Consider the following 27,862-nt stretch of genomic DNA (forward strand, 5'->3'; position numbering starts at 1 on the left):
TTCCTCTTCCAGGAGATCTTTCTGACCCAGGGATCAAATCTGTGTCTCCTGCACTGTAGGTGGATTCTTTACCTACTGAGTCCCATGTATCTTGCCAAATGACTGCATTTTGGGGGACAGTATCCACACAGAAAGGCTTGGCTTTCTCTAGACATCCTTTTCTTAAAAAAGAATCATGTGAATGTTTTGCCTGGGGTTAAATACTGGTTGTTGGCATAGAGGAAAGGTAATTAAGGTGTTGAGCTTTAGTCCGGGTCCTCTTAACCAGCTAACATTTTAACACTTCCTTATTTTCAGACCTGCCTCTCTTTCTTTCACCATCCCTGTTTCTTCAGTGGGGTTCCATTGAGTATCTCTCATCTCTTCTATGGTAACCTTCTTTTTGTTTCATTCTTTTCATATGCACTTGGTCAGTTCCCCTTTTCTGGAGATTTATTTAAAATATCTATTTGTTGCCAACTCTCCTATCTTCAGTTTTTGTTACACATATATTATTTGTATTTTTGGGGGTAGTGATTCTCATACTTGGTAGCATTTTATTTTAAAGTGCTGTAGCACTTACGGAAAAGTTACAAGAATAGTACAGAGCTCCTGTATGCCCTACACCCACCTTTCCATAATCTTAGAAACTTATAAAACCACAGTACAGTTTTCAAAATTAAGAAATGAATATCTGTGTAATACCCTTAGCTAAGCTGCAGACTTTATATGGGACTGCACTTTCCCCAGTAGTGACTTTGCACTTTCCCCTTTTCTATTCAGGGTCCAGTCCAAAGCCTCATGTTGCACTTAGCTGTCATGTCTCCTTCAGTTCAGTTCAGCTCAGTCATGTCCGACTCTTTGTGATCCCATGAATTCCAGCAAGCCAGGCTTCCCTGTCCATCACCAACTCCTGAAGTTCACTCAAACTCACGTCCATCGAGTCAGTGATGCCAAACAGCCATCTCATCCTCTGTCATCCCCTTCTCCTCCTGCCCCCAATCCCTCCCAGCATCAGGGTCTTTTCCAATGAGTCAACTCTTTGCATGAGGTGGCCAAAGTACTGGAGTTTCAGCTTTAGCATCCTTCCTTCCAAAGAACACCCAGGACTGATCTCCTTTGGAGTGGACTGGTTGGATCTCCTTGCAGTCCAAGGGACTCTCAAGAGTCTTCTCCAACACCACAGTTAAAAGCATCAATTCTTCGGTGCTCAGCTTTCTTCACAGTCCAACTCTCACATCCATACATGACCACTGGAAAAACCATAGCCTTGACTAGATGGACCTTTGTTGGCAAACTAATGTTTCTGCTTTTTAATATGCTGTCTAGGTTGGTCATAACTTTTCTTCCAAGGAGCAAGCATCTTTTAATTTCATGGCTACAAACACCATCTACAGTGATTTTGGAGCCAAAAAAAAAAAAAAGTCTGACACTGTTTCCACTGTTTCCCCATCTATTTCCCATGAAGTGATGGGACCAGATGCCATGATCTTCGTTTTCTGAATGTTGAGCTTTAAGCCAATGTTTTCACTCTCCTTTTTCACTTTCAGCAAGAGGCTTTTTAGTTCCTCTTCACTTTCTGCCATAAAGGTAGTGTCATCTGCCTATCTCAGGTTATTGATATTTCTCCCGGCAATCTTGATTCCATGTCTCCTTCAGTTCAGTTCAGTTCAGTTGCTCAGTTGTGTCCGACTCTTTGCGACCCCATGAATCGCAGCACGCCAGGCCTCCCTGTCCGTCACCAACTCCTGGAGTTCACTCAAACTCACGTCCATGGAGTCGGTGATGCCATCCAGCCATCTCATCCTCTGTCGTCCCCTTCTCCTCCTGCCCACAATCCCTCCTTAGTCTCCTCCAATTTGTAGTGAGTTCTTAGTCTTTTCTGGCCATGACTTTTAAAGTGTACTGATCTTTCTTATTTGTCAAGTGTCTCTCAATTTGGGTTTGTCTGATATTTTCTAATTATTAGATTTGAGGTTGTGTGTTTTTAGCAAGAATATTACAGAATTGATCCTCCCGTCTCAGAGAGTACTGATGTTAATATGTCTTATTACTGGAGACTGGAGATACTAATCTTGATTACTTGATTGTAGTAATAGTTTATTCAAGTAGTTATTTTCTATTTACCTCAATTCTTTTGTACTTATTAGTTGAAAGTTTTATGTATGCAGAGGTAGAGGTATTTTTTTCTTTTCTGTGTTTCTTCTATTATTTTTTAATCTCTGTGAGAACTCTTGGATACTTACTTGACTCTATGGATTATAATCCAATAATGTCATTATTTGTTTTGTTCATCAGATTGTCTCACCTTTGGCCATTGGGAGCTCTGTTACATTGGTTTTTATGCTCTACTAACATGCCTCTCTCTTTCTGGGCATTTTATTTATTTATTTTTTGTCACCTGATGTTCCAGAAATATCTTGTATTTCCCTGCTATAGTCCTGGAATCAGCCACTTCTCCAAGGATCCCTGAACCTTTTTTTTGAAGCCCGATGCTAACTGTACTCTTTGCCACTGCACTGTCATTGCTTTTAGGAAATACATAATAACCCATGTATACACACATATCTGAAGGTTTTTCTATATCTATCTACCTGATTTATATTTAAAACTATGAGTTCATTTGTATATTTTTATAATTTTCTTTCAGTGGGATATTGGGATAAGATGAGGGACTAACACATATGCATCATTCCCTGTCTTTTACCAGAAAACCCAGTTATTCAGATAAAATATTAAATGAATGCTTTTGAATATTTAAGATTTGCTTAAGAAAAATCTGTTTAAAAGAGATCTGTGGTAGATATGCAGATGACACCACCCTTATGGCAGAAAGTGAAGAGGAACTAAAAAGCCTCTTGAAGAAACTAAAAGTGGAGAGTGAAAAAGTTGACTTAAAGCTCAACATTCAGAAAATGAAGACTGGGCATCCAGTCCCATCACTTCATGGGAAATAGATGGGGAAACAGTGGAAACAGTGTCAGACTTCATTTTTGGGGGCTCCAAAATCACTGCAGATGGTGACTGCAGCCATGAAATTAAAAGACGCTTACTCCTTGGAAGGAAAGTTATGACCAACCTAGATAGCATATTCAAAAGCAGAAACATTACTTTGCCAACAAAGGTCCATCTAGTCAAGGCTATGGTTTTTCCTGTGGTCATGTATGGATGTGAGAGTTGGACTGTGAAGAAGGCTGAGCACCGAAGAATTGATGCTTTTGAACTGTGGTGTTGGAGAAGACTCTTGAGAGTCCCTTGGACTGCAAGGAGATCCAACCAGTCCATTCTGAAGAAGATCAGCCCTGGGTGTTCTTTGGAAGGAATGACGCTAAAGCTGAAACTCCAGTACTTTGGCCACCTCATGCGAAGAGTTGACTCATTGGAAAAGACTCTGATGCTGGGAGGGCTTGGGAGCAGGAGGAGAAGGGAACGACAGAGGATGAGATAGCTGGATGGCATCACTGACTCGATGGACGTGAGTCTGAGTGAACTCCGGGAGTTGGTGATGGACAGGGAGGCGTGGCGTGCTGCGATTCATGGGGTCACAAAGAGTCGGACACGACTGAGCAACTGAACTGAACTGAACTGTGGTGCCTTAGTTTCATCAGTTTAAAAGATAACTGAACATGAAAGAGTTTAATACTAATAATAGGAAAATAAATAAGATTCAGTTCAAAATTTAGCACATCTTTAAACCAAACATATTTACAACATAGTAGGCACTCATGAGAAGAGTTGACTCATTGGAAAAGACTTTGATTCTGGGAGGGATTGGGGGAAAGAGGAGAAGGGGACGACAGAGGATGAGATGGCTGGATGGCATCACTGACTCAATGGACGTGAGTCTCAGTGAACTCCGGGAGTTGGTGATGGACAGGGAGGCCTGGAGTGCTGCGATTCATGGGGTCACAAAGAGTCGGACATGACTGAGCGACTGATCTGATCTGAGGCACTCAGTAAGCATGGTGTCATACAACTCTTATACTCATGCATCACTAACTCATTCAACAAACAACTACCACTCGAACACAACTCTAAACATATGCATTTTAAAATGGAAGGCATTTAAAGTGATGTTGTTGTTCAGTTGCTCAGTTGGGTCTGGCTCTTTGCAACCCCATGGACTGTAGCATGCCAGGCTTCCCTGTCCTTCACTGTCTCCCAGAGTTTGCACAAACTCATGTCCATTAAGTTAGTGAGGCCATCCAGCCATCTCATCCTCAGTTGTCCCCTTCTCCTCCTGCCTTCAATCTTTCCCAGCATCAGGGTCTTTTCAAATGAGTCAGCTCTTTGCATCAGATGGTCAAAAGTATTGAAGCTTCAGTTTCAGCATCAGTCCTTCCAATGAATATTCAGAGTTGATTTCCTTTAAGATGTACTGGCTTGATCTTCTTGCTCTCCAAGGGACTCTCAAGAGTCTTCTCCAGCACCACAGTTTGAAGGCATCAATTTTTTCGGCACTCAGCCTTTTTTATTGTCCAGCTCTCACATCCATACATGACTACTGGAAAAACCATAGCTTTGAGTATATGAACTTTGTAGGCAAAGTAATGTCTCTACTTTTTTTTTTTGTATTTTTAAACATTTTAATTATTTTTTTTAATTTTATTTTATTTCCAAGCTTTACATAATTGTATTAGTTTTGCCAAATTAATATGCTGTCTAGGCTTGTCCTTGCTTCTCTTCCAAGGAGCAAATGTCTTTTGATTTCATGGTTGCAGTTATAGTCTACAGTGATTTTGGAGCCCAAGAAAATAAAGTCTCTCACTGTTTCCATTGTTTCTCTATTTGCCATGAAGTAATGGGACTGGATGCCATGGTCTTTGTGTTTTGAATGTTGAGTTTTAAGCCAGCTTTTTCACTCTCCTCTTTGACCTTTATCAAGAGGCTCTTTAATTCTTCTTTTCTTTCTGCCATAAGGGTGGTGTCATCTGCATATCTGAATTTATTGATATTTTTCCCGGCAATCTTAATTCCAGCTTGTGATTCATCCAGCTCAGCATTTCACATGATGTACTCTGCATGTAAGTTAAATAAGCAGGGTAACAATATACAGCCTTGATGTACTACTCCTTTCTCCATTTTGAACCTCTTTTTTCCAAATTTTCTGTTTTTTCATACTTTTGGAGTGGTTTCAAATATACAGGATTAGTCCTGTGAAATAGAGCATTTTGAAAGCCTGTGTGAATTTGCAGGCCAAATTTTTACTCTTTTCTTCTGTTATAATAATTTTTTGAGACAAAATTGAACATTTATAAAAATGTTTTGTTGGATGGAACAGTTTGTATCTCATTCTCTTTTTCAGTTTATACCTTCATTTTGATGGGGGCATTCACTGCCTTCTTTTGATAGTATTTGTGGGAGGTATTTTCTTTTTGTTTTGATATTTTGAATGTCTGAAATTATTATGTGCTGTCAGTTTTGCATCTTGGATGTATACGAGGTTATAAGTTTTTAAATTTTTTCTGTAGATTTTTTCCTTCATATGTTGATTTCCTAAATGGGTCCTTCAAGTTTCTTGCCATTTTTTCACATCTCTGTTTTGTGCTGTACTGAGAGAATTTGTCAAATTTATCTTCTAAACAGTCTATTACACATTTTGTTTGCTTTTTCTTTTTTTTTTAATAGCACCTTCTTTTCATTGTGTACCATCTTATGTCTTTGAGAGTAATCCAAATTTCTGTAATTATACTCTCTTCCCTGCATTGTGTCTCATTTTCTGAGTTCCTTTTCTTTTATTCATTTGTTGGCATGTTACTTTTGTTGTCTTTCATGCTAGAGACTTTCTTCACACAGTCCATCATATCTGAGAAAGGGGCACCAAAAAGATAGTGGAGAACTCTGTGTGACTGACAGGGGCTTTTGACTGGTGAGTTTACTGAGGAAAGATAGGGGGAAAAATCTGACTGTTGGTCTGAGTGACTCACAGATGTCAGGCTCTCTGGGTATTTCCTCTTTGGCCAGTTTGTTTCTCAGGGAAGACAGAGAAAAGTCATCTTGCTTTTTGTGGCTCCCTCTTTATAGATTTGCACTTATCTTCAGGTTTTCCCCTCCATTGATCAACTCTAAGTTTCCCATATTATGTTGGTAGCCCTTGTCTCCTATCTTATCTTTTTCTTTCAAAAATATGTACATATATATTTTATATCCAGATATTGAGAGAAGCCTTTATGAAGAAGGTAGTATGTGAGCTGTGCCTTGAAGGGTGTTTATCCTCCAGTCAATCTTACAAGTATAGATTGACTCGGGAGAAAGAAGAGAAGTGGAAGCGAGAAGGAAAGGAGGTGGAAAAACTTAATGCATGGTTGTTGTAAGGCATATGGTTAAATGGACAACATTGCTTAAACATCTACCTCCATATTTTCCTAAGAGTAGTGTTTGTTAATTCTTCAAGAGATGGGAATACCAGACCACCTGACCTGCCTCTTGAGAAATCTGTATGCAGGTCAGGAAGCAACAGTTAGAGCTGGACCTGGAACAACAGACTGGTTTCAAATAGGGAAAGGAGTACGTTGAGGCTGTGTATTGTTACCCTGCTTATTTAACTTATATGCAGAGTACATCATGAGAAATTCTGTGCTGGATGAAGCAAAAGCTGAAATCAGTATTGCCAGGAGAAATGTCAATAAATAACCTCAGATATACAAATGACACCACCCTTATAGCAGAAAGTGAAGGAGAACTAAAAAGCCTCTTGCTGAAAGTGAAAGAGGAGAGTGAAAAATTTGGCTTAAAACTCAACATTCAGGAAACTAAGATCATGGCATCTGGTCCCATCACTTCATGGCAAATAAAGGGGGAAACAGTGGACACAGTGAGAGACTTTATTTTGGGGGGCTCCAAAATCCCTGCAAATGGTGACTGCAGCCATGAAATTGAAAGATGCTTGCTCCTTGGAAGAAAAGTTATGACCAACCTAGACAGCATATTAAAAGGCAGAGATATTACTTTGCCAACAAAGGTCCATCTAGTCAAACTATGGTTTTCCCAGTAGTCGTGTATGGATGTGAGAGTTGGATGATAAAGAAAGCTGAATGCTGAAGAATTGATGCTTTTGAACTGTGGTGTTGGAGAAGACTCTTGAGAGTCCCTTGGACTGCAAGGAGATCCACCCAGTCCATCCTAAAGGAGATCAGTCCTGGGTGTTCATTGGAAGGACTGATGTTGAACCTGAAACTCCAATACTTTGACCACCTCATGCAAAGAACTCACTCATTGGAAAAGACCCTGAGGCTGGGAAAGATTGAAGGTGGGAGGAGAAGGGGACAACAGAGGATGAGATGGTTGGATGGCATCACCAGTGCGATAGACATGTGTTAGAGTAGGCTCCAGGAGTTGGTGATGGACAGGGAGGCCTGGCATGCTGCAGTCCATGGGTAGGTCACAACTGAGCAACTGAAGTGGACTGCGTGTTTGTAATCTAACGTAGTACATAGGATTAATCAAACTAATTAGATGGAGTACCTTAAGAAAACACACTTGATTCTTTGAGATAGTTTATTGCAACACCTAATATTCCAACATCATATATCACATTGTTATTTCATGCATATGAAAAGTAGTTAATTCCTAATGTGATACTTTTATGAAGATTATTGGTATTATTAGGAAGGAAAAGAACTGAATGTCTCTCCTAATAATGTAGCTATATTAGAGATTCTTAATTTTATTGAAGAATAAAATAATAAACTTGTACATGATAAACAAAGTTAGATATTCACTTAGTTCCACTGATTGGCAGTTCAGATATGAGGCTTTCCAAATGTCAGCAAGACTACTGTGGAAGTCACTTGTACATTTGTGATATTGAAGTCTTGGAACTTTTATACTTTTATGAAAATTGTGGAGTTATGAAAGACATTTAATTCCTTTTTATCTCTATGTAGGTATGTTTCAAATAAGTATTTTTTTTAATTTTATAACTTGAACAACTTCTTGTCTACATGCAAAAAGATTTAAGTATAAAACTAATATGTAGTTATTGTAAAAAAAAAGAGATCTGGGAATTTGCACATTTAAAAAGATGAAAAGAACATAATTGTGTCACTATTCAAGGATAGCTATTTTAATATTTTGTTTAGTTATTTCTCCCAAACATATAAAAGAGAACTTACTGCTTTTTAAATTCAGTGTAGGGTGAACTAGTCCCATTTCATTTCATTAAATAGGCTTTGAAAGTTTGGATTTTAATGATGGCACACTCTTTGTGAAGGCTGCATTAAAGAACTATTGGGTTTTATAAAGCCCAGTAGCATCCACTAGTCACTGGCTCTCAAATCCAGCTCTGAGGAGGAAGGGGTGAGTGAGGCTGTGAAGGTGAGGAGGTGAGTGCTCAAGTGTCCAAGTGAGGCCAGCAGGGGTGGCAGTCAGGGATAAGGCAGCCGCATTCCTTGTGTCTCTGACCTTAGACTGGCTTAACATTATAATCTGGATCCTATTAAAGGAATTTTGTGTTTTTCCTTTGCAAGAGTCACCCCCTACCACGACAAATATTTAAAAATGTTTCTTAAAAAAAGTTGGAAAAGCAACTTTTTCCCCAAAGAAATTTATAGTTCAAATTTACACCAAGTTCTTACTAACCGGAGCAAGCCAGGTTTTCACTAAAGCCTTGCCTTTCCTCTGTAAAACATTAGTCACTCCCTTGGAAGAAGCAGTTTTTTTTTTATAGGCAGTGGGATAAAACAGCCACAGATGTTCATGTAACATGGCGGCTTTAGAATGTACCTGCAAGCATTTTTTTTTTTTTTTAATTCGGAGAAAAAGATAAAAGAAAAAAGACTGAATTGGGACGCAAAAATAACAGTGATTGATTCAGTATTAAGGAAATGATAAGTTTTTGATCCACTCAAATAGTGTTTTCTTTCCCCCTTTTCTTTATTCTTGGGAAGTTCTTGAGATTGTGCCAAATCATTTTCACTGCACAATTTTTGAAGGTATTTGCCATTCCCATGTGTAACCGGTTGCCTTTTTACTGTGCAGAACTGTAGTGAAGCCTGTGGCCACAGAGTTTGATCCAGACATGGTCCTGGTTTCTGCTGGATTTGATGCATTAGAAGGCCACGCCCCTCCTCTGGGGGGGTACAAAGTGACTGCAAAATGTAAGTAATATGCAGGATTTTTTTTTTTTTAAACATGTGAAGAGTAAACTTAGGTGAGACATTCAAATGATTTTAAATGATGTTTACGGCTCTGTCAGATTCATCCCTCTGTAGAAATTGGCCTTTAAGAAAACAGTTAAATCATTCCCTTTCGTGGACTTGAAGGGACATTTCAGAACCTTTAGTTTTTCAGGAATCGTGTTTTGCTATTTAAAGGCAGAAGTTATAGGGTTTCTGTTTAAAATAATGTTAAATGACTTGAGAGGTCTAGAAAAGATACTGGGCTTTTGCAAGTAGACTGGAAATCACTGTGTTTATTTCATTGCACTTTGGGTAGAAATAGCTATTTCCCAGTGTTTCCTCTTCTAGGTTTGAATACAAACGTGAGGCTCTGTACTAGCCTATGGGTAGCACTCAGGGTCTCTACTGGTCTTCTCTTGTGCTGCAAAGATTAACTTTTTGGATGTGTCCCCTAGCAACTAGACACCACATGAACAAATGAATTTTGTGTTATGTTGCATTTGAATAACATGACCTAGTGGAATCTGGCTAGAAAGAATCTTTTAGAAGGATTTCTGTGCTCTCAAAGTATGAAAACAGGGCATATGTATAAGTCCACACATGCAAATATATGCTGGCACTATGTTAAAAAAAAAAGATGAAGGAATTATGTAAAATAAGTAAAATTACACCAAGAATAGTACCCACTATTGTGTATTTTAGTGGGAGTTGAAAAGAAATCGAAAACAACCCAAGTAGTTCTAAGTGAGAGGGATGAGTTTGGAACAAATGTGTTTTATTAATTTGAAAAGAACCAAAGAACCAGTATTATGCCAGCCTTTGTTTTAAGTTGGCGTCTCATACGATGGGTTTCTGCACTTTAATTCCTCCAGTAACATTGTTAGGCCGTAGCTATTTTTAACATCTGTTATTTACTCAGTGTTCTTGGTGCTTTGTGGTCTATTGAAAATATATTAGAAGAGGCAACTCTGCAAACACAAGTGAAGCATAATTCACAATTGTGGTAACTCTGAATAAGAGAGGTGTTTGTTCACATCAGATATCTTTATTATCCTTGTTCTTTGTGAAGTTCCGCTCACAGGGAGGTTAGTCTCTTCACTGCAGACAAACCTCATTTGGGTCAAGACTGGTGAATAGTTTAGTCTAAATAAAAGGGGGAAATGCTTGTACCCTAGACTGAGATAAACCCAAACAATAGACAACACATGGAGCAAAGACCGAAATCTAGAAAAGGTATCCTTTGCCGTAAAATCCAAGAGTCTCCCTCAGAACGAGGAATGTCTGTTCTTGGGTCTTTCTCCCTGCCAACAGGAAAAGTTGTAACAAGTTCGAACTAGCTGGAAGGAACTAAAATTTGTTTGCTTGTTTATTTGTTCTATTTTTGCCAAGTCAGATTCAAACTCAAATCTCATGTCATCTTGGAAATGTCTACCTCTTGTTAGCTTTAGTGCAGCGCCCCAGGACCTTCACTGTATAATGTTTCATTGTCACCTGGGGGGAAAGCTCTTTGTTGTTCTCTATCCTAGAAGATGATCTGTAATTTCTCCAGTCCCTTCTCTCCCACCCCTCCTTATCTATTTCTTCTCTTCTTTATCTTTTCTATTCAGCAGACCATTACTTCATTACTAGGTGACTTGTTTCCTAAGAAATACAGACAGACACTAATTTTAAATGTTTTAATAATTGACCTTTTGTTGAGTATTCACAGTTTAATAAGGAAAAGATATACAGTTAGGGCAGGAAATCTCAGAACCCAAAGAGGCTATCTAGAACAACTTACACATTTCATAGATAAGAAAACAAACTTATTTTACCATCTGAAATAATTGGGGTTAAAACCCAAGTACTTACCCTGAATTTGTAGTTAGATGAAATTATATAAGTTTTTACTGGACATTGTCGAAAAAGAAAAACGTTTCATAAAATGCATAGAGAATAGAGAACTTGGGTGCACACTACAGAGGACTTTTTGGTGCCCAAGACCCTTAACTTCACAATCAATCAGCCACTGACAATGACAGTCCCATGCTACCTAATAGAAAAATAGCAGAACACCATAGGCAACTGTCTGTATAGATCAGCTCATGCAGGCCTGAGTTTGCCAACTATATTTTCTAGAGAAGCTGCCATACTGACTGGGTACAGGTTAGAATTACCAACCACTGTACAGTTATTCCCCAAGTAGTTCACAGTAGTCATTTTTTCTTTCAACCACCCAGCAGATGCATTTATGTTGCCTTGGTTTATACAACAATTAATATTGGTCCTTCACTCTCCTATACTGAAAGTCATTCTCTGTTTGAGGAGAGCCCCCAAATGAGGCTAGAAATGGGACTAAAACCTAGAGTATAAAAGTAGAATTTAAAGAAGCAAGTTTCTTTCCTGATGTTTTCCCATTCCTGCAAAACTCACTCTCGCCCATAGTAGAATGTTTAAGGATCTTAAGAATGTAGTTTGGAGGATACTGGCTTGTCAGAGATGCTAAATTTTATTGTCTTAGCACATTGAATAAATCCTCTAAAACTTTTGTTTGTTAACTCTCATATGAAAAGATAAGTCAAAATAGCAAGTTCTTTTGTTTGTTCTAAAAATCTAATTAAAGTTGATTCTTGGCTAGAACTATTATTCTTCCTTCCTGTTTTCTCCTCTCGTCTCTTTATGTATTAAGTGTTCTTTGTTGTGAGACTACAATACAGATATTCATATTTGTTTGTGCTGAAGTCCTAAATGAATTATCTGAATTAGCTATTTGAAACCTGTGCTATTCTTTTAGTTAATCACCAGGATTAAGGTCCAAGCTGAACAGAATAATTTTTGTACCCTGCCCTAAAGGTTTCATCAAACTTTACCTTACAGTTATCAGTTTATCTTTTTAAATACTCTCATTTGGATCTTTTTGTCTTCAGTTTACAGTTTAAGAAGGTTAGTATGCCAACTGAATGCCATGCTAAATTGAATAAAATAATTGGTTCACCATATTGCAGCTCCCCCCGGCTGTTTAACAGTTTGTTTGTGCATGCTAAGTGGCTTCAATCGTGTCTGACTGTTTGGAACCACATGGACTGTGGCCCACCAGGCTCCTCTGTCCAGTGGATTCTCCAGGCAAGAACACTGGAGTGGGTTGCCATGCTCTTCTCCAAGGGAATCTTCCCAACCCAGGGATCAAACCCACATCTCTTTATGTCGCCTGCATTTGCAGGCGAGTTATTTACCACTCGTGCCACCTGGGAAACCCAACTTAACAGTGTTGCCACCTTTAAAAAAAATGGTTCTTTAGTTCAAACTCACTTTACAACAAAACAGATCTTTCTTTCTTTTCAACACGTCTGTGTACTATCTGTTTTCCATGGCTTCAGGTAGTCAACTCATAGGAACAATTTGCTTTTATCATATAGTAAGAACTTTCCCTTTGGAATAATGCAAAAAACATTGCAAGTTGATAGCCATATGAGATTTTTTTTTTAAAGCTTCTTTTATAAACATTGAATAGTTTTATAGTCCTTGAGATAGAAGCCATTCCCTTAGAAAATGCACATGTGTTTTTTTGGACAACTAAAGAATAGGTGGAGAAGGCGATGGCACCCCACTCCAGCACTCTTGCCTGGAAAATCCCATGGATGGAGGAGTCTGGTAGGCTGCAGTCCATGGGGTCGCTAAGAGTCGGACAAGACTGAGCAACTTCCCTTTCACTTTTCACTTTCATGCATTGGAGGAGGAAATGACAACCCACTCCAGTGTTCTTGCCTGGAGAATCCCAGGGACAGAGGAGCCTGGTGGGCTGCCGTCTATGGGGTCGCACAGAGTCGGACGTGACTGAAGCGACTTAGCAGCAGCAGCAGCAGCAAAGAATAGATAATAGTAACATATTTTAAAGTTTTGAATTGCCACCTTCTCTTTGATAGACTGTTTCACCCTTTCTAGTGATCCTCTTACTCCTTTTTTAATTTTCTCCTGTATGAGGGTCTTTCATGGTGGTACACTGTTGTGGGTCAGATGTCTGTCTAAATGAATTGGTACTAACAATGGTCACTTATTCAATATTTCCTTTAATAGAGTTATTATCAAAAATGATGCAATATTAAATGGAGAAATAATGGTTTTCTTAATATTGCACCTTGGGCAGGATCGCTTGAATATTAAAACCTACTAGAATCTAAATGGTAAGAAAACTCATTTCATCTCTCCTCAGAAAAATAGGACAGTGGGAGAATGAATCCTTTAAATAATAAACCTGAAATAAGTGTGAAGAACTATGGGAGAGTGCAGGAGAGTTTGTTGAGGGATCAGAGGACCTATGTTTAAATCCCAGCTTTGTTTCTCACTGATTTTGTAAGCAAGTTAGTTTCTTAATCAGCAAAAAAAAGTGGAATAATAGGGGGATGAGTAATAATTATGCCTACAATATAAAGAATAAATGATTAAAGCTTATGAGGTAATGGTTTTGAATTTTATTGCTCATATCACTTCAACAGTTCTAAACATTCAACAGAAGTCTGAGATTTTAGATGATGTATTTGAACACAAAATACATAACACAAATATAAGAAGAATTTTATACTCTTATTTGAACAAAGTGGTCAGAATGGTCAGAGGTCCTTGGAAGCTATGCAGGATTCTAGATGAATAAAAAGTGTATGTCCCTTCAATGAAAAGTCAAGTTAGGAAGAGAAGTGCGTCCATCACACATTTCCATGTCCATATACATTCTCATATGGGAATAAATTGGAAGCAATTCAGATGAATTACAGTGGTTTTTTTTTTTTTTTTTTAATGAGGCATCATCATTTTGTGATGAAGATTCCTCAGCTCTTGCCTTCCTAGAAATTGTGCAGTTTGTCTTGGTATATTGAGGTGTGCTTGGATTTTGACATTATTAGTATGCTGATGTGGGATAAATTATCCAGTGAAGCCTTTTTAGCAAGTAAACTATCTGAAACACAATTAAAAATCAGAAAATAAGCAGGAGAACTTCTGAAAATCAAAAATAAATGCAGAAGTTCCACTTATAAATGCTTTCTTAACCTGCTTTCTTACCCTTAGTGAAATTCTGTTTAATTCTTTGCATGTATAACCAGCATCTCATCCTCTGCCAAACTCTTCTTTTGCCTTCAGTCTTTTCCAGCATCAGGATCGAGGATAAGATGATTAGATAGCATCACTGAATCAATGGATATGAGTTTGAGCAAACTCTGGGAGATAGTGAAGGATAAGGCAGTCATGGGGTCACAAAGAGTCGGACATGACTTAGCGACAGAACAAAAACAAATTAATTAGTATACTTGATTAATTTTCCAACTGTAGCAGATTTAAGCAATAGTTTGGAAGTGGAGGTAGATGAATAGATGATGGGCATGTTTCTGTCTCAGAGGATATTATTTCTTAAATTTGAGTCTGCAAGCCTCCCAGGAATCCATGGATAGAATTCATGGTGCTCATGAACTTGGATGGAAAGAAAATTACGTGATTTTTAGTAATCTTGCCCCTTATTATAAATGGCTATATAAATTTAGGAATGTATTTTCTCCCACTGTAAGTGTAGGCACAAACCATAGCTATATTATTAAAAAGGGTACCCTTGTCACCAACAGAAATGATAGCTATTTTCATATCACTTTACTGTCATGTAGATCTACCTAAAGATCCGTTACTCTTATCATTATGGAAGAGATGATATGGAAGGAGATGTATTGTACCATGGCTATCCTCTGTATTTTGGTAGCTCTTTTCTATAGTACTTTATTTTGTTATCTGTGTACTTACTGTGTACATTTTAAAACATTCTGGGAAGGGGTTGAAAGGATTCACTTCAAATACACTTCCCTTCTCTCTCTCTGAAGCAGAGAGAATAATTTGTCTCTTTGTATTTGCTGATTTGCTTCTCACATTATACCTGACATACTTATTTTGTTATATATTACTGAACTTTGAAGCAAACAATAAAAAACTGGATGTTCAGTTTTTCCAAAGATTTCTTATCTGTAAAACAAACCTCAGCTATGTCTTGCAGTGCAAGCTAATCTTCATGTCTTGTAACTGGAAGTCACACCAACACTGTGGACAACTAATCAACTTCACATCAAGTATTCATTCATTGCTGTGTTGTCATTTTACAATAAACTAGTGTAATCTGAGAAATCAGAAATTTTGGTTAAAATCATGTAATCATTCTTTTTTTTTTTTTATTTAGGGTGATTTAAAAGATGAATAATACAGAGAAGTATATAACAAACTTTATTACTTCCACTATTTAGAATTGGCAGCAACTAAATATTTTTATTATATTTGCTCCAAGTCTTTTGTTTATAAAAGAAATAAAAATTGCAGATGAGTGCAGATTCCCCTTTAATCACTGAGTCACTGTCTCTAAGACTTATTCCCATTCCCTTCTTAACCACTGTCCCAATTTGTGTACTTCCCAGTATATACACACATGCAAACACACACATGTACAGTATTATTTTAGTGAGTATGGTTTTTAATGTACTGTATATAGCAAAAGGTAAGTATTAACGTGTTCTGTATGTATAGTTTAAGGACATAGCTTTCTTCCGCTTTTAGTATCTTTGTTTTGAGACATGTTCATGAATATTCATATATCCTCCTAATTTTTCCATCCCGGGCCATTATGGACATATCCCACAGTGTACATTCTCTGTCCCCCTATCAGTAGACCGTTGTTTCCAGGTTTTCACTATTGTGAACAGTATTGAAATGAACATCTTTCCACAAGTCTCCTGCTGCCTAGATGCCCTCTTATCAGACTTTTTAAGTTAGTGACACTCCTGTCTCTTTTTCATTATGATGCACTTAAAAATATGGAGCTGAAGATGGAAAGGATGCCTACTTTCCATGACTGTTCCTCTAACTGCAGTGCACATTCTGGTTTCTCACACAAACACATTCACCCACACAACTCACCTTTTGTCTTCTCTGTGCTGTTTTATTCTCTGTATATACACACCATTAGAGGATATTGTTTGGTACTAAAATTCGTCAAGTATAATTCAAACTGTAAGAAAAAAAGGCTAGAAATCATGTGATAGACAAAACAATTTTATTTTAGGGTGTTTTCAAAGCAGTGCTTTGGGAATTAAATTTATATCAAAAAGATGATTTTTCTCCTCAAACTCCCATCACGCTAGCTATGCTGTGGGTGACTGTGGAGGGCACCATGCCTCTGAGGCTGAAAGCACAGGCTGGTCATCCAGTAGACAAGTCATAATTCTGGACTGGGCCATTAGAAGGACCACAGGAATGTCATTTCAACTTCTTGAAGATTGTTTCCTTAACTGGAAATGAAACATTAATTTCAGCCTGGCAATGTTGTTGTTATTGATGATAGAATAATGTATCTGCTGGAAATCATTGGGTGTTTACTCTGTGCTAGGCACTGCTTTCAATACTTCCTTGCATTTTCTCTTTTCATTTTCACGATTAAGTGAGATAATATATATGAAGCACTTTTTTGTGCCCTGAAATCACTAAAGAGGATTTAACAGCCATGTAAACTTCCAAATTAAAAAAAAAAAAAAAAAAAGGTGACAGAAAAATTAAGTGACTTGTTCAAAGTCACGGAGCTGAGGAGTAACAAAACCACAGCTTGATCTCATGTATTTTAACTTCCAACTCAACATATTTTCCACTTGGCTCAATGGGTTATTTAAAATATCCCAGATAAATAAGTAGAGTTTTTAATTAGTGTAGAACCTTATTCTGAATTGTGAAAATACTGAAAAAATAAAAGAAACTTCACCCAGCAAAACATTCCTTATTTAAATAAAATTGTCCAAGTCAAAAAAGTAAGCAGAGGTCTTCTAACATGTGAGAGCTTACCATTTTGCAGACCATGTGTACTATTTTTTTAGGGAACTTTCCATGCAAGAATTAGTCAGGAACTTATTTTTGTCTTCAGCTCAGAATTTCTACATACCAGTACATCTCTTTGTTGTGTTCTTAAGCAAGTACATTGCCCCCTGCAAAGACAGAGGGAAGCAGATTTACAGAACATTTATATTCAGAAATGTCTTCTGCGACAGAGTTTCCTTATATGTGTCAACAATCAGCTTAAAGAACCAACATCACTAATTAAGAAGGGGAAATGTCAGCATTAAAAAAATTACAAAACTTAGATTTGGGAATGATTTCATTTCTAAATGACAAGCAAAAAATTTTTCAGTGAAGGCTCCATGTTTTACTGCTTCCCTGCCTTCATTTTCTCACTCAATTGCCTGTTTCCTTACACTGCATGACAACTCAGATACCAAATTGTAGAAGAATATTTTCCATCTGCAGTGCTTAGTTACTGATGTCATGAAACAATCCTTAGGCTAGGATGACTACTGCTTAACTTTGAAGAACAAAATTACTATAACTGTACCATAACTGGGGCTGGATCAACCTTACCTTTGCAAATAAAATACATACATCCTGAAGACAGATGTCAGCTGCAACTGTACAATAAAATGCATACTATATTTCATTGATACCTTTTCATACTTTAACATATCTCAATTGGAAGGCCTCTTGCATTTGTTGGCATTTCATTGTTGGATTGGCAGTGTTTTTTTCTAATTTAATAGTGGTTGTAAAAACATAGTCATAATTATTTTATGTAATTTATGACATTTTAGATTAAATGAAATACTAATATATAGTGTTTTACGTTTTGAGATATTGTTTTAAAAATCTCAGCCAAAGCCCACATTAAAATTATAGCTTAGATTTCCATTTTGTATTTCCTTTACAAATTTCCAATGATAGGATAGAATCTTGGTAAAGTAAAAAATAAAATAGTAATATAAAACAACCAACCAAATGTATTATCAAGGAGAAATTTTAGGCAGTGAATTTTCTTCATGTGTTTACTTTTAATTCAAACAAAAAATTACACTTCCTTGGGCCAAAATCAATATCACTATAGGCTCTGATCCTTTCTTGTGATGATCACTCTAAGTAAAATTGGTTTCCAACACATTTTACAAATCAAATCAATGCAAAGAGTCAGGTAGTCAAACAATTTATTAAGTAATATCACAGTTCAGAGCCCAGTAGTATACATGTATGACAGCCAAATGACTGATAATCATCCACTAGAATGTGTGAGGCTGATGAAATTACCAAGGCAGTTATGGGGCATGAATGTGTACTTTCCTCCTGCAGGAAGTTCTCCTCACCCCACTCTTATGGGCTGGAGAATCATTACCATCCAGTACCCTAGGTTATGAACTAGCGGGCACCAGCGTACCTGGGGGACTTATGTGTACGTGGCCCCACTCCTAGAATTTAGGATTCATTAGGTCTGGTGTAGGGCCTGCAGTTTGCATTTCCTAGAGAGTCTGATGGTACTGATACTCCTGGTCCCTAGGGATCACCCTTGAGCGCCACTGGGCTAGTTATACAAAGACAGGACTTGGAATTTGTTGATCTATAGTTTGGGTCTAATTGGCAACCAGCTCACTTTCTTGTGATTTAATAGTCTTGTCTTTCAAACAGAAATAGTGCAGTTACATTTGTTTTGGCTAAACATGATACTGTGAATCAAATGAGGTAATGAATTTGAAAAGTTGCTTTGCAATATATAATACTCTAAATATGACAAGCTATCAGTAATATCATGCCCATTAAACGTGAGGATACTATTGTTTTCATACAAGTAAGCATATAGCATCACTTATCTTTTCTTCTCCCTGACTCTTTTTCAACAGAACTTCCAAGCTTTCCCTGGGTGGTACTAGGGCGTATGGCCTCAGATAAGTCACCAGGAATTGTGGCAACTGTCTTAACACAAGCTCTTATGGTTGTGTTACGGTTAATTAGCCTCCTCTGCCAAGTATTTCCTTTGAGTAGTTTCAGACCCAGAGTTATTTTTGTGGACTTCCCCTTATTTCTCCACCTAAATAACCTACTTGTTATTCAGTAGAGTACTCTGGTAGAAAGAGTAGTATAGAAATAAGCCTTCTCTTGATCTCAGAATTTTATGTGCTTTCACTCAAACAATATAAAATGTAATGAGATAGAGGTGTAAAATTTCATTCAAGTTGTTTTCAAAACCTCCCTACTTGTTTTAAAGAAGTTTCTTCATCCCTTCCCCAACCTATCTCTGAATCTTAGTACCAGCTTGTTCCACAAGAAATTGTGTGGCTCTAACTAGATTGTAAGCTCTTATTTACCTCTTCCTATCATTTCTTCAGATTTTTAATGTGTAGAATTTTTCAATCTAAGTGAGTCACTTGTATAAAATAATTAGATGCTGTTTTCATGTTGGAAGTGAAAGAGAAATGCCCCGGGTTGTGAACATCCGTGTGTAAATCTCTGTTTCAACTTCTGTGTGTTTCTTTGATGCTCAACCTGTATTCAGAAATGATAGGTGGAGTCAGCTATAAATGCATAACAAGGTCTTCATTCCCTGCTGTTTTCTTCTTTTCTCTCTCTTGATAGAATTATCTATAAACTGGAGGAACTGTTTCAGAAATTATGTTACCAAATCATTGACCATTTATTGCCAGTCACTCCATTGCTTAATATTCTTTCCCTGTGAATACAACTTGCACTTTTTGTCGTTTGACCTCTTCCCACCCTCTTTGTCACCCTTATCGGCCTTGGTCCTCCACTTTGTTCATTATGCTCCAGTCTTACAGATCTTTCCATCTCTCTCTAACTGGCCAGACTTAGGTCAGGTCTGTGTAGGCTATTCCTTCTGTCTGGAGCCCTCCCTCCTTTCGTATTCTTGGCTGTTTTCTCAATTCAGATACCACTGTCTCAGAGAGTTCTTCCCTGACCGCTGTTTTCACTCCCACCAGCCCCTTTCATCCTCTATCACTTGCCCTAATCACTATTTGCTAAAACTGTGCAATTTGAGGCTGTTTTGTGTTGGTAACTGCTGTGTATCCCCAGGCCTAAAACATCACCTTACTCATTGTCCAAACTCAAGAAATATTTATTGACTTACATTTATTAGATGATTTTCTGTTAAAAAAATTAAAAGACCTAATTTAAAAATATATTTAAATTCTGCAAAGTCAATCTATAATGTTTTTTGAAAAGTTTGGTGCATGAGTGTATATTCAATATATTTTTATAAGCATACATGTTGTACAATGTTTGTTACTATTTTTTTTTAAAAGGAAGAAAATAAACAATAACCAGCCTACCAGGCAGTATTAGATAGTGGTTCAAAAAGCAGTATTAGATAGTGATTCAAAAAATCAGGCTTTCTAGTGTAACATTCTAGGATAAATACTTGGTTCTGCCACTTTTCTAATTGTGTGACGTTGGGCAATTTGTTTTACCTTTAGTGACATTCAGTTTTCTCATCTGTAAATGGGATTGTTTCATAGGTTTGTGGAGATTAAATGAGATAGCTAAGTTTCAATCTAAAAATTAACATTCAGTAGGCCCTCAACTGGAGAAGGCAATGGCACCCCACTCCAGTACTCTTGCCTGGAAAATTCCATGGATGGAGGAGCCTGGTAGGCTGCAGTCCATGGGGTCGCTAGGAGTTGGACACGACTAAGTGACTTCACTTTCACTTTTCACTTTCATGCACTGGAGAAGGAAATGGCAACCCACTCCAGTGTTCTTGCCTGGAGAATCCCAGGGACAGGGGAGCCTGGTGGGCTGTCATCTATGGGGTTGCACAGAGTCGAACATGACTGATGCAACTTAGCAGCAGCAGCAGCAGCAGGCGCTCAACAAATCTTAGCCAATATTATACAGTCTTAAAATTTTCATGTGCCTTGAAAGTGCTTTGGAATACATGTTTATTTTACATGTAGCACATTATTTTTGTTGGAGTTGAACAGTTTTGGATGTGTGTCTTGACAACAAAATATCACTCTCTGGCTTTTTAATATAATCCTTCAGACTAATTTACAGATGAAAACAGCAACAGTTAGCAATCGTTAACAAAATATGTGAGTCCATAGATTTGGGGCATCCCATGTGTTGGTGGAACAAATCTCCCTACATCTATCAGCCCATAATAAAGAGTCAGTCTAGCTAGCCACTCTGATATAGGTAGTACAAGCTAGTGATATATGGGATGAACAGCAGACTTCTTCATTCAGTGAGAATTTTCATAAATATCTAAAAGATGTTTTATGTGCAAAAATAAAAAGGACATCATGTTGCTTAAGCAAAAAACAAAGGCTAAAACTGGGGAACATTTCTAGTGATGATTGGAATTATATCACATCCATTGAGACTAATTACCTTTAAAGCAGATTTTCTTTATAAAGTAAGGAAAATTTGCTACAGTGTAACACAACAGAAAATACATATTTTTGAACAATACTATTGAAATTTATCTTTGATTGTACTATGATATAAGTTTTAGAATAAGACAGAAAATAGATAAAAAGGATAGATGGAACTAGTGATGAAAAGACAAAGGTAAGCCTAGAGAGACCAGACTTTATTTAATAGTGCACTCAGGATTTAATTTATTCAGCCAACCGTTACTTAACTCTAGCAGTGCAGGATAATTCAGCCAGTCTGTCCATAGCACGTATTTGAGTGCTTACATAAAACCCAGTCATCTCACTTAGAGTCACTGATCTCAAATTCTAAATGTGTTGCCAGCTTGGTTCATTTATTTGCAGTTTTCTGTATATAAACTGTTTCCTCAGATGTTTTTATTTCTTTCAAAGACTTCTCCCCACAGCACTGTCCTTATGTACAATATTTCCTTTCTATTTTCGGGTAATCATCTAAATAAGGTGCACATAAGAGTTCCCAAAACCACTTTCTTGACCAGGTAGCCAGCAGAAGGAAACATGTATTAAATGTAGCTAATTTCAGTAACTGACAGGCTCCTGAAGTACCTAAAGAACACAGAGAAGGGTCAGGCTACTTGGGGATGGTTCCAGGAGGGTCATCTTGTTTAAGAGCTTAATTTTCTTAAGGATTGTGAGGGTTATTGGCACTTTTCCTGTTGTTTCACTCCATAGTCTCAGGGGGACTGTTGGGCACTAGGGTGCAAAATAGCATCTCAGCAGAGGAAAAGATACCCCTGCTGGCTCTTTAAGAGTGAAATCATCAAGTACCTGACTTAATGACTGCTAAGCACCCCGCCAGAGAAATCACCCAAGGTTGTTCTCAAGTCCATTTTCTCATTCTTTCCAGTGCGCTTGCTGCTGTAGTTCTTTGTATGCCTGCCTCCAGAGATATTCTTCAAGTATTTGGCGAGAGCAAAGTCCATTGCAGTCACTCAGTTCCAATGAAATAGATCACCCAAAGGTTTAGAAGTTTTATTGTCTACACTTTGTCTCATCTATCTCTCAGGTGGCAGCCCAGAGCCACTTTTCACACAGCACAGAGACACTGGTGTTATAGCAGCCTGGCAGCTCTCTCTGTGAATGCATCTGTTCCCTCTCGAGGTAAGAAGTAGAGAACGTCCCACTATTGTGGATTGATTTTGAGACTCCCACATCAGAGAAGAAAAATCTTGAGCAGAACGTTAAGTAACTTGCAACCAAAGCCACCATTTCCACCTCCAGTTTTCCTAGATGTGATTACCCCTTTCACTTCCAAGTAACAGTCAAGAAAAAGAGGTAAAGAATTCAGGGGACCCAGTATATTAGAGTCGTATATGGGAAAGTACACTAACCAGGAAGTTAGAGACCTGTCATACACAGACACTAAATGCCTATTTAAAGAATCAATATCTCCAGTCTTCACCTGTAAGGTGAAGTATTTGAACCAACTAATAGAATGATTTAAATTTCTCTATCAGTAACAAAAGCACTTTCAATCTATAATAAGTGTATTGCATATACTTTTTTAATCTTTATAACAGCACTAAGATAAGCAATATTGCTATCATGTCATTTTTATAAATGAGGACACTACAGCACATACAAAAAAGATGAAATGCCAACTTTGTGAAGTAGCTACAACCGGGATTCACAGGTACTCTGGCCTCAGAGCTGGTCAAATCTGTTTTTCTGTCTATGTTTTGAAGGTCAGTTTCTGATAAAACAAGGAAAGGCAGGGCCAGGACATGTTTAGGACTTGCATAACCATATGGACTCAAGTTTATTAAGTTCACCCCTTTGGTCCATTTCTCTCTTCTCTTCTTCTCTCTCCTTTTTCTTTCTTTTCTGGAAGATCATTTTGAGTATTGAAAACATAAAATTCCCCAACATTGAAGGAACAGAAACAGGTAAACCTGGGTCCCTGTGTATCTATTCTTTCATGATGCTTTATTAAAAGATACCTAAAGGAGCAATACAAAGTAGGGAAGAGATATTTATTGCAAAGAAACAAATTCAGAGGGCTAGGGAAAATGTATTTGATTTTTTCCCAGACATATAGTAATGTTAAATTTTTCCCATGTAAGATTGATGAAGCTTCTTTCTTGATAGAGAGATGAAATTTACATTCTAAGGATAAGTACTATTGAGTTTAAGGAGATTAAATTTATGTCTGATCCTTTTTTTTTTTTTCTCCTAACCTGTTACTTGATGCTTCTCAGATACAGCCTTTCTCAACTTATTGAGAGTTGAGACTCTCTCTCAACCTGAGTGTTGAGAACCCACACAGGGTTTCAATTAGGTGAAAATGTTGAGAGATAAGAAGTAACTCTAAGGACCTTTGTCATGAAAGCAGAGACAGTAGGTAGAGATAGGCATGTATAGGACTCTCTCGCTGTGTCCTTCCCCTTCTTTTCACATTGGTAGTGATAGTGGTGTCACAAGAGAGAGAGAAAGCTACAGACTCTAAACAATAGGTGTTTATCTGCAAAACCAAGTCCCTCAAGATGACCACCCATTGTTATACAGTTTATGCTTGGTACAGAGGGTTACAGTGGGAGCTAAACTGTATAACCTGTGTTCCCTTCATCAAATACAATGGCCAGGGTCATTGTTTAACCAGGAAAATGAAACCAGAAGGGAAAAAAAATTGCATAATTCATTCAACAGATGCATGTTGGACATTGACTATGTCCTGGGATTGTGTTGGTCTGAAGGAATCAGAACTGTGCTCATGCAGGTTATACATCCAAGGTGTGCTGTATAAGAGAGTCCCCACTGGATGCATGTGATAATTTAACCAAACTATATATTTTAGTGTTCAATAGTCACACATAGCTGGCAGCTGCCGCACTGGACAGCATTAATATAGAACATTTGTATCATCATGGAAAGTTCTTTTGGAGAGCATTTACTAAAGACTAAGCAAAATAAATAAGTAAAGATGTAATACATTAGGAGTTGATATGCTATTAATAGAATTTAATTAGGGGAAGGATCAGATTATCCTGGGAGAAGTGAGACTTGGAGTTTTAAAGAGGATGATCAGAGATGGCCTCATTCATAAATGACATTTGCATGACAACCCAAAGGTAATGGGTGAGCAAGCTATGAGAGCATTCTAGGCCTAAGGCCAGACAGGACAAAGGCTCTGAGGCAGAGGTTCATTGGAGTGCTCACAGAGCAAGGAAGCAAGGGGGATTGAGATAGAGTGATCAAGGAAGAAAGAAGGTGGAAGTGGGGAGGAATGGTTATACCCTGACTTATTTTAAAGGTAAGTGAACTGAACTTGCTGATAGAGTAAGTGAGAGGTGAAGGTAGGGGAGTTGGCATTGCTCTAAGGTCTCAGGTGTGGACAACAGATAGAAAGGAACTGATGTTAAATGAGGAAGGTCATTGAAGCAGGTTTGAACTAATGACCAGGTGTTCAGCTCTGCACACATTAGATCTGAAATGTTTCTTAGACATCTGAGTGGAGCTGTCTGTGAAGCAAAGAGATGTATATGCTTTGAGTTCAGGATAGAAGTCAAAACTAAAGATATAAATGTGGTTGCTATCAGCTTGTTGATGGTATATGAGCCCAGATGAGATTACCTAGGTGGCAAGTGTAAGGAGGTTGAGAAGATATCTAAAGACTGAGACTTGGAATGCTCCAGCATATGACATCAGAGTCGTTAGGAGGAGCCAGATGAGATTGATTGATTTTCATTAGCAGAGTGTAGTGTCCTGGAACCCAAGTGAATTAAGTGGTTCTAAGAGGAAAGCATAATCAGCTCTGTGAAATGTTGCCCATGGGGTGGGTAAAATAAGAACTGGTCCCTAAACTCTGATAGAGAGGATACTGCTCACCTTGTCAATAAGGGTTTAATGAGTTAAAAGCCTGTTTATAGAAAAATTGGACAAGTTGAAGACTGCGTGTATAGACTCCTTGGGCTTCCAGGTGGTACTAGTGGTAAAGAATCCACCTGCGAATGCTGGAAATGCAGGAGACCTGGGTCTGATCCCTGGGTTGGGAAGATCGTGGAGTAAGAAATGGCACCCCGCTCCAGTATTCTTGCCTGGAGAATTCCATGGACAGAAGAACCTGGGAGGCTACAGACTACGGGGTTGCAAAGAGTTGGTCGTGACTGAGGAACTCCCTCCCCACATCTTTTGAGGAATTTTGCCCTGAAGGGGATCAGAATAATGGAGCAGTAGGTGGAGAGAGGAGATAAATGAGCCTTTAAAGATATAATAGTAGTAAAATAACAGCATATTTATGTGATCAGCTAGGATTGAACTAGTACAAGTTGAAACATTGATACTGTTACAGAAAAGGGAGTGAATTAATTTCTGGGGAAATTCCCTTGAAGTTGAGAAGGGAGAGAGATCTTAGATATATGGACAGCTTGCCCACAGTAATAGTTGGAAAAGCAGAGCATATGGGTCCAGATGTTGGCAGGTGCTTGGATGTAGTGGTAGATTTATGAAGTGTTCTCCTGTTTGACTTCTTCCTCAATGAAATAGGAACCAAGGTCATCTCTGAGAATGAGAGTTGGGGGAAGGGCAAGAATTTTGGAGGTTTAAAAACTGGAGAGAAGATAAGATATACGTAGCTAGGAAAATAAAAAGGAAATCTACTAGCAGAAGATGACATGGAGCAACTCTAAGGCCCACACAATTCTCACAGACATTGCTTCAGAGTGAGCTAGTTCAACATAACTGTGTCTTTTTCACCAGCTACATTGAGCAGTAGAGTTTAACCAAAGCTGAATTAGAGTGAAAGAGGCAATGAAGTGATTATCTTATGTACTATGAATTTTAAACCAGTTAAAGGAGGGAAATGAGGTAAGAGAAATGAAAAATTGATAGGATCAATGAATAGTAAATCTCAAAAAATTACTGCAGTTGTTGTAATAGTGTGGGTAAACTGAAAAGACAGATGATGATGACAAGAAAGGAGAATGCTTAGAATTGATATTATAGAAGGATTCTAATTATTGCTGAATAAGGGACCAGGGCATGATCATGACTGATTCACTAAATCCTATTCTAAAGATCAGGTCTCACAGGGACTTACTTTAAATTTTTACTAGGTCAGTGTATATTTTGTCTAAATTAGAGTATTAATCTTTTTAGGAAACATGAAAATTTTGATAAATTACATCAATTGATGCTTAAATTTAAAAGTCAAAAAAAAGAGGATGATATGTTTCCCTCAGAGAGCATCAGATGGATCTCTGGCCTATTCTTTTGTGAAGAAGGACAGTGGAGTGTTGGTGTTGCACATGATCAGAATAAGTTAGGTTTCCCAGGTGGCTCAGTGATAAAGAATCCACCTGCCAATGCAGGAGATGCAGGTTTGATCCCTGGGTTGGAAAGATCCCCTGGAGTAGGAAATGGCAACCCACTCCAGTATTCTTGCCTGGGAAATCTCATGGACAGAGGAGCCTGGCAGGCCACAGTCCCTGGGCTCACAGAAGAGTTAGACATGACCTAGTGACTAAACAAGAACAACAGAATAAGCTTCTTGTTCCACTCAAGTTTCTAAGAATCTTCTGAACAGGAACTTCAGATACAAGCCAAATAATAATAAGCATAATTTAATTATTTTTAGCCATCTTCTTTATGAATATATTTCTGAAAGAGAGGAATGGCAGTGTCCTAGGTGTGGATTCTGTACCTCTTGACTACACAGCCATAAAGACTCTATATCAGGGAAACCTCAAAACAGAACAGGTTGTTGTTCAGTCTCTCGGTCGTGTCCAACTATTTGTGACCCCATGGACTGCAGCACGCCAGTCTTCCCTGTCCTTAACCATCTCCTGGAGCTTGCTTAAACTCATGTCCATTGAGTCGGTGATGCCATCCAACCACCTCATCCTCTGTCATCCCCTTGTCCACTTGCCTTCTGTCTTTCCCATCATCAGGGTCTTTTCCAGTGAGTCAGTTCTTCACATCAGGTGGCCAGAGTATTGGAGCTTCAACTTCAGCATCAGTCCCTCCAATGAATATTCAGGATTTATTTCCTTTAGGATTAACTGATTTGATCTCCTTGCAGAGACTGCAGTCATTAATGAAATAGGTGAAAATAAAAAGGACACTTTTCCTAATATTTTGGAAGTTCTAAGTGTTATTTATAAAAGAAGGAAAACATAATGAGATACAATCAGTTGATGCTTACATTTAAATTTTATTTTCCATTAGAGTCTTATTTACATGTCTAAAATAAGTGAACTAATATTTATATTTATTATTGAGACATAAATGTGGACATATTACTGACTATTGATTTGAAGTTCTTTTTCCAGTGGGGGGGGGGGTGGAAAAAAACCTGGGCAATTGCTTTAAGACCTAAGAAAAATGTGTACATTTTCTCCAGCTTTGCAAAAAGACTTTGATAAAACACTCAGTTTGGCCAGGCAGGATTCATCCACCATTGCATTTAAAAGTATGAGGTAGAAACTTATCTTCATTAAGTGCCACTGAAAGTCTGGCACCACATAACTAACTAGAGAATTCAGTAGCTTAGGG

At 37.9% G+C, this 27,862-nt stretch overlaps 1 protein-coding gene across 8 annotated transcripts in view; it reads left to right on the plus strand.

The window, feature by feature from the left end:
* The window catches only part of HDAC9 (histone deacetylase 9), a 988,950-nt gene that overhangs the window by 839,234 nt on the left and 121,854 nt on the right, over nt 1-27,862 (plus strand). For 7 of the 8 annotated variants that reach the window (XM_059885810.1, XM_059885813.1, XM_059885811.1 and 4 more), the window contains one exon: nt 8,959-9,077. In XM_059885810.1, the coding sequence (XP_059741793.1) occupies nt 8,959-9,077 (119 nt within the window). Of the gene's footprint in view, nt 1-8,958; nt 9,078-27,862 lie in introns of those variants that run through there. The other variant, XR_009494194.1, reaches the window with a different exon arrangement.

Source organism: Bos taurus, chromosome 4, assembly GCF_002263795.3.
Source record: "Bos taurus isolate L1 Dominette 01449 registration number 42190680 breed Hereford chromosome 4, ARS-UCD2.0, whole genome shotgun sequence".
Taxonomy (NCBI): domain Eukaryota; kingdom Metazoa; phylum Chordata; class Mammalia; order Artiodactyla; family Bovidae; genus Bos; species Bos taurus.